Source organism: Pediculus humanus, genomic scaffold (genome assembly GCF_000006295.1).
Source record: "Pediculus humanus corporis 1103172108281 genomic scaffold, whole genome shotgun sequence".
Lineage (NCBI taxonomy): Eukaryota > Metazoa > Arthropoda > Insecta > Psocodea > Pediculidae > Pediculus > Pediculus humanus.
Window position 1 is genome coordinate 1,729,330 of NW_002987850.1, and position 11,040 is coordinate 1,740,369.

At 27.3% G+C, this 11,040-nt stretch overlaps 1 protein-coding gene across 1 annotated transcript; it reads left to right on the plus strand.

The window, feature by feature from the left end:
* Positions 1–4,292: 4,292 nt before the first annotated feature.
* On the plus strand, positions 4,293–5,568 carry Phum_PHUM515970 (class A rhodopsin-like G-protein coupled receptor GPRdop2, putative; the record flags this gene model as incomplete). Its single annotated transcript, XM_002431176.1, has 2 exons — positions 4,293–5,479; positions 5,556–5,568. The coding sequence occupies 2 exons, from the start codon at positions 4,293–4,295 to the stop codon at positions 5,566–5,568; spliced, it is 1,200 nt and encodes a 399-aa protein (XP_002431221.1).
* Positions 5,569–11,040: the final 5,472 nt, after the last annotated feature.

An 11,040-nucleotide genomic window follows, 5' to 3' on the forward strand; every position in this document is an offset into this window, starting at 1 on the left:
AAAAAGTAAATTAAAATATTAAATTAATTCAAAATTCTCGATATTATTTAAATAATAATAATAATAATAATAATAATAATAATAATAATAATAATAATAATAATAATAATAATTTTATTTACACGAAATGAAAACAAAAAAAAAAAACAAAATTTCTTACGAATCGTCGAGAAATTTTTTTTTTACGAAAATTATTTTTATTTTTCCACATTATCACCGCCTTCTATCATTCTTCACATTTTCATTTCGCCATTTTTGTTTCTTTTTGTTTTTGTTTTGTTTCGTTAAATAAATTTTAATGAAAAAAAAAAAAGGTTTCGCACAAATTATACGTACGTACGATTCGTTAGGGTTTTTTTATTTTAATTTAATTTAATTTTTTTTTTAATCATTTTTCTCCCCCCTGCACGCCTTTTTATTATTATTATTATTATTTATCTTTCAATGGCGTAAAAAATTAATATATATATATTTATTACGTAATTATTACCGTATTTATTGAGAACAAGAATTGTTTTTAACACCGTAATAATTACGCAATTTTCATTTTGAATATTTATTTTATTTTTATTTTTTTAAATTATCGCAATTGTTTATATAGTTCATTATTATTATTATTATTATTAAATTTTTTAGGGATTCGTTGATTATATTGTTTTTTCTTTATATAAAAAAAAAAAAAAATTAAACGTGCTTTTAGACACGAGGAAAATTTTTTTTTTTTGCCCTTACACGTTCGCTCGGGGTGGGGTGATCATTTAAACGTCTTTATTTTTAAAAATTTTTATTTTTTCGTTGTTTCTTTCTCTATAAAAATAATTTTTATTAATTTTTCTATGACACGATAATACGAAATAGTCTTTCTATAAAAAAAAAAAAAATTCTAAACGTTAAAAGAAAAATAGTAAGAAAGAAAGAAAAAAGAAAGAAAACGAAGCGAGATAATATTATTATTACAAGAATTTTTTATCCAAAAAAAAAAGAAAAGAAATTTAAATTTATAATTATTTGAAAATATTACCGTTGTAATAATAATAATAATAATAATAATAATAATAATAATAATAATAATAATGGTAATAACTTTTCTTCTTTTTAACAAAACTTTTATTTTTCTTTATTGTTTTTAACTTAATTTTAACAAAACTTTTTTCTTTTTTTTTTTTTTTTTTCGTTTTTTTGCATAAAAAATTTTCGTATCGAGTTTTTTCATTTAAATTTTTTTATTTTATTTTCACGGGGGGGGGGGTGGGGAAATAAAAATAAATAAATAAATTTCCATCGAATGCACAGACATTAAATTAATGTGTGTGGTTTTATTTATTTTTATTAAAATTTAAATTTCGCATCCGGTTTTTTTTTTCGGGGTAAGGTGAGGGAGGAGTGGGAGGATAGGGGTAAGGAAGGGTAGGGAAAAGATGATTTATATGAAAAAACAAGAAATAAATTTTAATTGTCGATTATTATTCACGACGGACAATGATCTCCGTATCGGATGTTTTTATAAACAAAATAATAAAAAATAATTTTTTTGTGCTTTTTTCTCCTTCCCCCCCCCAAATTAATTTTCACGTCACGTATTAATAAAGTAATAATAAAACTGTTTTGGGGGTAATAAAATTATATTTATGTTATTTTATTTTTTTTTTTAATAGATGTTTAAGAGAATGATGCAGTAAATAACGAGATATCGTTCGATTTTCTCTCTCTCTCTCTCGACGTCATAGAGTTATACAGGTAAGTTCAAAAAAATAATAATAATAATATTTTTAATTTTAATTATAGAGCAGTAGGTTTTCCTGTAGAAAGGAAACCCGTGTGTGTGTATGTGTGTCATACCCCGTGTCGTATATCGTGACGTCATTCGTTTGCATCGCTTAATTTTTGACCTTTGACAGGTTCGCTAAAAAAAAAAAAAATCGGGTCAATTAGCGTATTTAAAATCCTGTCGTACGCACGCACACACACACACACACACGCATACACTTGCATGTATTTTACGTAAAGAGAAATGATAAATAGTAAATAAATAAAGGAAAGATTTAAAATGGGGGGTTTTTAAAGTCTTTAAGCCTAGTAAGATTTTGGTTTTTACGGAACAAAATTTGTTTAATTAACAACTTGTGTGAGAGAGAGAGAGAGAGAGAGAGAGAAAGAAAATTTAAAATTTTTACGTAATACGCATAAAACGAATACGCTGATCGAACGGGAAAATATTCGTTCGTTCGTTTTTTCAAACGAGTTTCAATTTTCATAGAGTTTGAAAAACGAATCATCCGCGTAAAATTAAATTATTTTTTATTTTTGACCTTTTATTAATATTTTCACGAGAAAAAAAATGTATTTATATACATATATTCGAAGCGTTTATTTTCTCTATGACTTTTGATTCCCCTCGTGTTATTCGAATGGTTTATTTTTTCTATGATTTTCAAATTCCCCCGCGTTTCTCTCGTTTTTTTTCGCCCCTCTTTCCTTTTATTCGAGGCGTTTATTTTCTCTATGAATCTCATTCCCTCCTCTAGTTTTATCTCTGTCTTTCTCTTTCTCTCTCTCTCTCTCTACGAGAACTAAAATAACAAAAAAGTTTTTTTTTTTTTTTTTTTATAAATTTATTTTACGTCATAGATATGAATACCAAAAAAGAATATTGATTATAAATAAACTTTACAAAGGTTTTTTTTTTTTTTCTTTTTTAATTTTATTTTATCAAAAAAAATTTTTTTTTTTTATTAATTTTTTTTTTTTTTTTTTCGAAGTTATAAGTTTTTGAAAAGTGGGAAGAAAGGACGGGGGGGGGAGAGAGGGGAAGGGGGAAGGAGGAAAAAAACGTGATATTTTTAATAAATATTAAAATGGCTGACAGGAACGTTTTGAAAAAAAATGAAAAGGGATTTTATTATCTATATATACATATATATATATTTATATATTTTTGATTTTTTAATATTTGTTCCGATTTTATTTTTTTTTTATACCGTGATAGGATTTTTTTTTTTAAAAAAACGCAAATTTTATTCATAACGGATTTTTTTTTTTTTTTAGCGTCGTACGTACGTTCGAACGAACGACGTTAATGAAATTGATGTCGTCCGAAAACGAACGGATCGACTAATTTTTTTTTTTTTTTTTTTTTTTTTCCTTCCCGTTTTTTAATTTACAATCCCCTTTTTTTTTGTTGTCTTTTTTCAAAATTTTTTTAAAAATCGGGTTTTCCATTTTTTTTTTTTTTTTTTTGAAAAAAAATCCTTTAAAAACCGTATGACTTTTTTTTGTTCGGGCAAAAAAATTACGTTCGATTTTTAATCAAACCGTTTCCCCCCCCCCCCCCCCCCCAAAAAAAAAAAAAAAAAAAAAAAAAAATTCCCAAACGTTAATTTTTCGATCCGTTTAAAGGTATTAATTTTTTCGAGAGTTTTTTAAATAAAGGGGGGGAATTTTTAAAAATTTAAATTTCTTTTCTTTTTTTTTTCGTCTTCTTCGAATTATCATTAGAAAAAAAAAAAAAAAAATGTCGTGGTAAAAAAAAAATTTTTATAAATGTTAGAAAAAGAGAGAGAGAGAGAGAGAGAGAAAAAAGTCATTCGTAAATTTGTATTAATTTGTAAAAATTTTTATATCGTGTAAAAAATAATAAATGTTTTTCGATTTCCCTACCCCACCCCCCTCTCACCACGTGTTTTCGTGTCTAGTGTCACGTTTCTCCCTTCCTCCCTCCCTCTCTCTCTCTCTCTCTCTCTCTCTCTCTCTTTTTTCTAAAATTTATTATTTTTTCTATTATTTTTCGAATAAAAATTTTCGAATAGGTAAATTAATCCTGTTATAAAACCGTTAAAAATAATAATTAATTGTTATTAATTTTTTTCTTTTTATTTATTTATTTATTTATTATTAATAAATAATGTTGCGTAAAAAGCATTTAAATAATGTTTAAATGGATTAATAATATGATGAGAAATTTGTTATAAAGAATGCATTATTAATTTTCTAATAAGTAATTTATATCAATTGTTCGATTTAAATTCGTTTTTTTTTTTTGTATTTTGGTATTATAACGAAACTAATTTTTTTTTTGTTTGTTTGTTTGTTTGTTTGTAGGAGTTATAAACAAAAAATAAACCTGTCGGATTTATCGAATTTTAACATAAACATTCGTAAAGAGCAGAAAAAAAAAGAGTATGAACATATTGTTCGGTGTAAAAAAAATTTTGGAGGAAAAATAAAAAGTCTTTGGGATTTTAACACGTATGATATTTAGTGACAAGGAAAAAAATGCTGGAAGAAGCTAAGGAATGAATGATTCTCTGTGGAACTTAGTGGAAACGGAGGAAGATTTACTTATACAAGTCGTCAGCAACGGAATACACAAAAGCTCTGAGATAGAAAACGTAACATGGAGCAACATAACGTTAAAAAATTACACGGAAGTGGATTGGGAAAAAATGGCCCAGGAACGTGCCGTATTAGGAATAATTCTCGGACTTTTTTCTGTTGCCACTGTTTTCGGAAACGTGTTAGTAATATTAGCCGTTGCGAGAGAACGATACCTTCACACGAGCACGAATTATTTTGTAACATCTTTAGCCGTTGCCGATTGTTTGGTAGGATTAGTCGTCATGCCTTTTTCGGCGACACACGAAGTTTTCGTTCACAATTGGTATTTCGGTACGGATTGGTGCGACGTTTGGCGATCCCTCGACGTTTTGTTCAGCACGGCAAGCATATTGAATTTGTGCGTCATTTCATTAGACAGATACTGGGCCATAACGGATCCGTTTACATATCCCATGAGAATGAGCCGGAAAAAAGCCGCGGCACTGATAGCCGGAGTATGGGTTTGTTCGGCAACAATATCATTTCCAGCCATCGCATGGTGGAGAGCGGTTCAAGTAAAAGAACCCCCACCTTTGACATGTCCGTTCACCGAAAATTTTGGATATCTAATGTTTTCAAGTACCATATCGTTTTACTTGCCTCTTTTCGTAATGGTATTTACGTACTATCGAATATATCGAGCGGCAGCAGAACAGACTCGAAGTTTAAAATTAGGAACGAAACAAGTTTTAATGGCATCCGGAGAATTAGAACTCACACTCCGAATGCACCGCGGTGGAAATCATCAAATATATCAACACGTGGACGATGGTACGGATGACGTGGAAATATCGCCACCGCACAACGGACTTTCGCGAATGCCGAGCTCGAAATTTTCGACGAAAAACTTTAGCAAAAATTTTTCGGTATCGCGAAAATTGGCAAAATTTGCCAAGGAAAAAAAAGCGGCAAAAACATTGGGGATCGTTATGGGAGTGTTCATCGTTTGTTGGTTACCTTTTTTCGTTGTTAATTTATTAAGTGGGATTTGTAATCAGTGCATTTGGCAAGAAGAACTCGTTTCTTCCATTGTCACATGGTTGGGATGGATCAATTCGTCAATGAATCCAGTGATTTACGCATGTTGGAGTCGAGATTTCAGACGGTGAGTCAATTTTTAAATTTTTTTTAACAAACCACAAACTCCCGTATCTTTATTTTTAAAAAAATCGATTTCTTAGTTGTCATAATTAGTACGGCATTATCGATTTTTTTTTTTTTTTATTAATAATAATAATTTCGGAGTATATGAAAAAAAAAAAAAAAACGAAATTGATTTAAAATTGAAACGAAAAAGTAAATAAAAGTATGAATGAAGTGTTAAGTAAATAACACAATGACTTTTACCATAGGGAAAATAATTAATTTGAACGAATTCGGACTGTTGTCGTCGGGGCAACAGAAAAGACTAAAAAACATCAAAAGGGGAAGGGGAGGAGGGGTAAAAAACAAATGATGACGTTTTGTTGTTAATTCATCGAACGTTATATATACTTTTAAGATTTACCGTAAAAAAAAAAAAAAACTCGTAAAATTTGCAGTTAAAAAATCGGATTTTATTTATTTTTAAAATGGCGAATGAATCGTATTCGGTGATTTTATGTAGGGATGCTGCGTATTAAGAATTTTTAATACAAATTAATAGGAAAATATAGAATAGAAAAAAAAATTAGAAAAACAAACGCACGAGAAATAATTAGAAAATTTTAAAACACCTGAACAGTCGATAAATTTTTTAAAAAATTCGAATTTAATTTCGATTTTTATTTATTTTTATTTTTTTTAAAAAAAGTGGAATTAGAAAATACTTTTACTTACGGTCATTTTTGAATTTGCCGGGTTTTTTTTCCCCCGTTATAAATTTAATTTTTCAAACGGTTAAAAAAAAGAAAGAAAAATAGAGAAAGAGAGAGAGAGAGAGTCTAAAAATGAAACTTTTTTTTTGTTATTATTATTATTGTTATTATTATTATTATTTTTCCGTCACGGGTAATTTAAGAAAAAAATTCGTTGAAAAAAGTTTTACTTAAGCACAATTTAGTTTTTTTTTTTTTTTTGTGGTTGTTGTTGTTGTTTTCGGATAATAAATAAAAATAATTTTGAAAAGTTTTCGGGGGGGGGGGAGTCGAAGAAAGAGGGGGAAAAACGTCAGTTCGAGTAATAAATTCGGTTGGGTAAATCCCATAACGGTCGGGTTTTTATAATAAATAAATTAATTATATCATCATCATCATTATCATTAGTATTATTAACCACATTTGGGTGTATGTGTTATTGTTTTAAAAAGGTTTTGTTTTGTCTAAAATATTACAAAAAAAAAAAACAAACAAACGATAAGAAATTCGGAAGGATAAAATAACAAACGGGAGGGACGTGGAAAAAGAAGCAGACGACGTTCGTGGGACCTTTTTTTTTTTTTTTTATCTTCTGCTTAACAAACATTTTCATTTGATGATAAAGAGGGAGACGACCACTAAGCAAATTCAAATCTTGAAATTTAATTCCTAAATTTTCACTTTCGAAAAGGCTTACGTAAAAAAAAAAAAATAATAATAATAATAATAATAATGTTACACGTTTTGTTAATGATATTTTCGGGGCCTTATTTTATTAAAATCGCGAAAAGGTTATCAATAAGATTTTTGTTTTGAAATCGCGTTAAACGTTATTTATTATCATTACGACTGGGAAAATCTCTCTCTCTCTCTCTCTCTCTCTCTCTCTCTCTCTCTCTCTTTCTCTCTCTTTTCCTTCGGAAAACTAACTTTTTAAATCTATTATTATTAGTTTAAAAATGTATTTTCGAATGTTTTAAAAACCACATTTAAATGTTTTTTTTTTTTTTTTTCGTGCAAAATGGATTCGGGTTATTATTTACTTTTCCACCTTGTTTATTTCCTTTCTGTCCACCCTTTGATTATTTTTTGGGGGTTAATATGAATTTTCATCATTTACGTAACCTGAAAAAAAAAAAGGTTCAATTTTCAATTTTTTACTCCGGAAGTAATGGTGGGAGGGGCAGAAGGAGAAGGAGGGAAACATTTCTTGTTTGCTTACAGTCGAGACATTCATTATACGTTAAATATTTCAATGTAATAATTTGCGTTAGAACGTGATCAATATGAGAAAAAAAAAAAAAAAACAGAAAAATGTTCTTTTGTTCGATAAAGGTAATACGTAGTAGTCAAAAATTTATGACGCCATTTTCTTTTTTTTATTCGTTACTTGTTTATAACTTATTTTTGTGCTTTTCTTATACCGTAACGATGTCGAAACACACCACACATATTTTTTTTTTTATGCCACCTGTATAATAATGCCATTTATATATTTTTTTATTTTTTTTTTATTTTGTAACCTTTCTCTCTCTCTCTCTCTCACCCGCGTTTATCCACCACGCCACGTTTTTTTTTTTTTTTTTTTACGGTTTGAATTTTTCGCCATTTTATTTTTCAATTTTTTTTCCGTTTTTTTTTTTATTTTGAATTTTACATAATTTTTGATGGGGCGTTTGAAAAAAAAAAAATTTTTTTTATTCGTTTAATATTTTTACATTTAAATAAAAAAAAAAAAAGGCAAATTTGTATTCTCATGTAAAAATATTATTGAATTTTTATTAAATAAAAATTCGAAACAGGTTTTTTTTTATACATATAAAAAGAGTTTAAAAAAAAAATAAAAAATAAAAATAGTTGTTGTAATTGGATAAATAAGAGAGAGAGAGAGAGAAAATATATTTCGTAATAAATTTTCTTTTCACGCGGCGAACCTTTACTCCGTATCTTTTATTGTTACTATTATTATTATCATTATTATTTTTTATTACGTAATAGGAAACTTCGGAAAATAATTTATTAAAGTTTTTTTTTTTTTTTTTTTTCTAAAATGTATCGACAGGTGTGCAGGGCGTAAAAAAAAAAAAAAAATTTTTTTAACCGTTTTTTTTTGTTTTTAAACGTGTCTTTAGAACGTGTCTTTAGCTAGGGATCGTTTATGATTATCGGATTACAAATCGATCTTTACCCGCAAAAATTTAAATTATTTTCTATAATTTTATTAAATTTAATATTTTTTTTTTTAAAGAGTGCAACAACAAAATTTTTAGTAATAGAAAAAAAAAAAAACCGCGAAAATTGTTTTGTTTTAAAAAAAATTCGAATTTTATTTTTTAACGTGTCTCGGAGAATTTAAAACGCACGTGGGATTAATCTAATAATCCCTTTTTGAACACAATGATATCTCTCGTCGTTTCTCTTTACATTTCAAAAAAACAAAAAAAACGTTAAAAAAATTATTATTTTGTATTATTGAATCGACGAATTGTTTTTTTAAATTTCATGTTATAAATTATTATTATTATTATTATTATTATTATTATTATTATTATTATTATTATTCTCAAAAAGAGTTTTTCATATACGTTTTGTCAAATTTTCATATGTATATACTTTAACAAATTAATTTAATTTTTTTTTCTATTATGTCGTATTCGTGCATTTTTTTTTTTTATATATTGGTACACCTGCTTATCGCGCCATTTTGTTTTAATGATTATTTCCGGTTTTCCGGTAGATAGCAGAGAGTTTTACTCGTGTGTATTTGCGTAAAAAATTGGCTTGATTTCGGTTAGGATCTCTTTTTTTTTTTTTTTTTTTAATTATCGTCATCATCATTATCATTCTCACATCATCATCCCCATTTTCAAATAAGGGTTGTTTTTTTTTTTATTATAATTATAGGGCACCATATTTAATATTAATGTTTTGCACATGTTGAACTCAAATTTCTCTCTCTCTCTCTCTCTCTCTCTCTCTCTCTCTCTCTTATTAAAATTGATATTATACAAACGTATTAAAAATTTTAACGTCATCTTTTTAAAACGGATCGACCCTCATCACGCATATAGTTAAAAAAAAAGGGGGGAACGGGGGAGGGAGAGGGGAAGGGGGAAAAGGAAAATTTGTTAGCGAAAACGTTTCACATTAACGATTCGTAACGTTTTTTTTTTTTTTTATGGCGTTCGCATAACGAACGGTGTAACGAAAAAAGGAAAATAATTCAAAACAATCGTTTTAAGATCTTTACGTTAACAACGTTCGTTCGTTTATAAATTAAATTTAAAATAATGAGAACTAATAAGTAACAAAAACAAAAAAAAAACACCGCCTTCTTTGAAAAAATGAAAATTTTATTATTATTATTATTATTATTATTATTATTATTTTAACACGTAAAAAGATTTAATATTGAAGGTTTTAATTGAATCACAACGGTAACGCCGTTGAAAAATAGATTAAAAAGAAAACCTTCCGTTACTTCATACCTTTTTCCTCCTCCTCCTCTTTTTCCCCCTCTCCCCTTTTGTTTTCTTTTCCCTTTTTTTTTTTTTTTTTGTACTTGTCAAATCCTTTTTCGAATTCCAGGCAATTAATAATTTACATAAAAAAATTAATTTTATAAAAAATGCAAATTTTAATTTTTCACAAAAAAAAAAAAAAAAAGAAAAAAGAAAAATCTATCTGTATAATTTTTTTTTTTTTTTTTTTGAACGGGGGGAATTAGATTTTATAAAGGGAAAAAGAAATAATGAAAAAAAAAGAAAAAATGAAGGAAAACGGAAAAGTCACGGGGGGAAATATTATTATTATTATTTTTTTTTAAAAAATGTTAAAGGAAAATAGATATTTTCAAAAAAAAAACAAGAGGTGAGATTTTTTTCATGAATTTAAAATAAAAAAGAAAAGGTGGGACGGGGGGAAAGGAATAAAGGAAGATGGGAGAGATAGAGAGAGAGAGATGAAAAATAAAAACCGAAAAAATGGCGGCGAGAGGACAGGTGGCGTAAGGGTTAAATGAGGTAAAGTGAAGAGAGAAAAGGATAAAAGTCAAAAAGATCAGAATAAATTATGTCTACGATTTAAGTTGAGGATGAGGATGAAAAAAAAAAAAGAAGAAAATTTAATAAGAAAAATGAATGAGTTAATTTTTTTTTTTTATATGAGAATTAAATGGAAAAGAGAGAGAGAGAGAGACAGAGATGGAGAGAGAAAGAGATGGAAAGATGGAGAAAAGGAAATAAAAAAAGGGGGATGAAAATAAAAAAGTGAGAAAAATGGAGAATAGGAAAGAAAGTATGAAAGAGAGAGATAGGGAGAAAGGGAAAAAAAAGAGGAAGAGAGAGAGTGAGAGAGAGAAAGAGAGAGAGAGAGATAGGAAGAGAGGTTGAAAGATTATTTTTTACGTGTAAATTTCATAATATATCAAAAATAATTCTCGGTACTTCCTGTTTTGAAATTATTGCCGTCATTACTTTAAATGTTTCCATTTTTTTTTCTTTTTTTTTTTTTTTTTTTTTTTTAAACGCCTACGCAAACCACAAAATACTATTTAACGAATTTTTAACTGTCGAAAAAAATTTTTTTTTTTTTTTAAATTACGCGCGATAAATTTTTAAAAAAATGCCAGAATTTTTTTTTTTTTCAAATTTTAATTTATGACAGGTATCAGGTGTACGACAAAAAGAAAATAAAATACTCGTGCGAATGAATAAACGCGCTTTCGTTATAAATAAAATTTAAATTTAAAAAAAAAAAAAAAAAAAAAAACGTTTTTCGCGCCATATTCGCGAGAAATGTTCGTTATTAACCGGAAACGATGAACAACGCG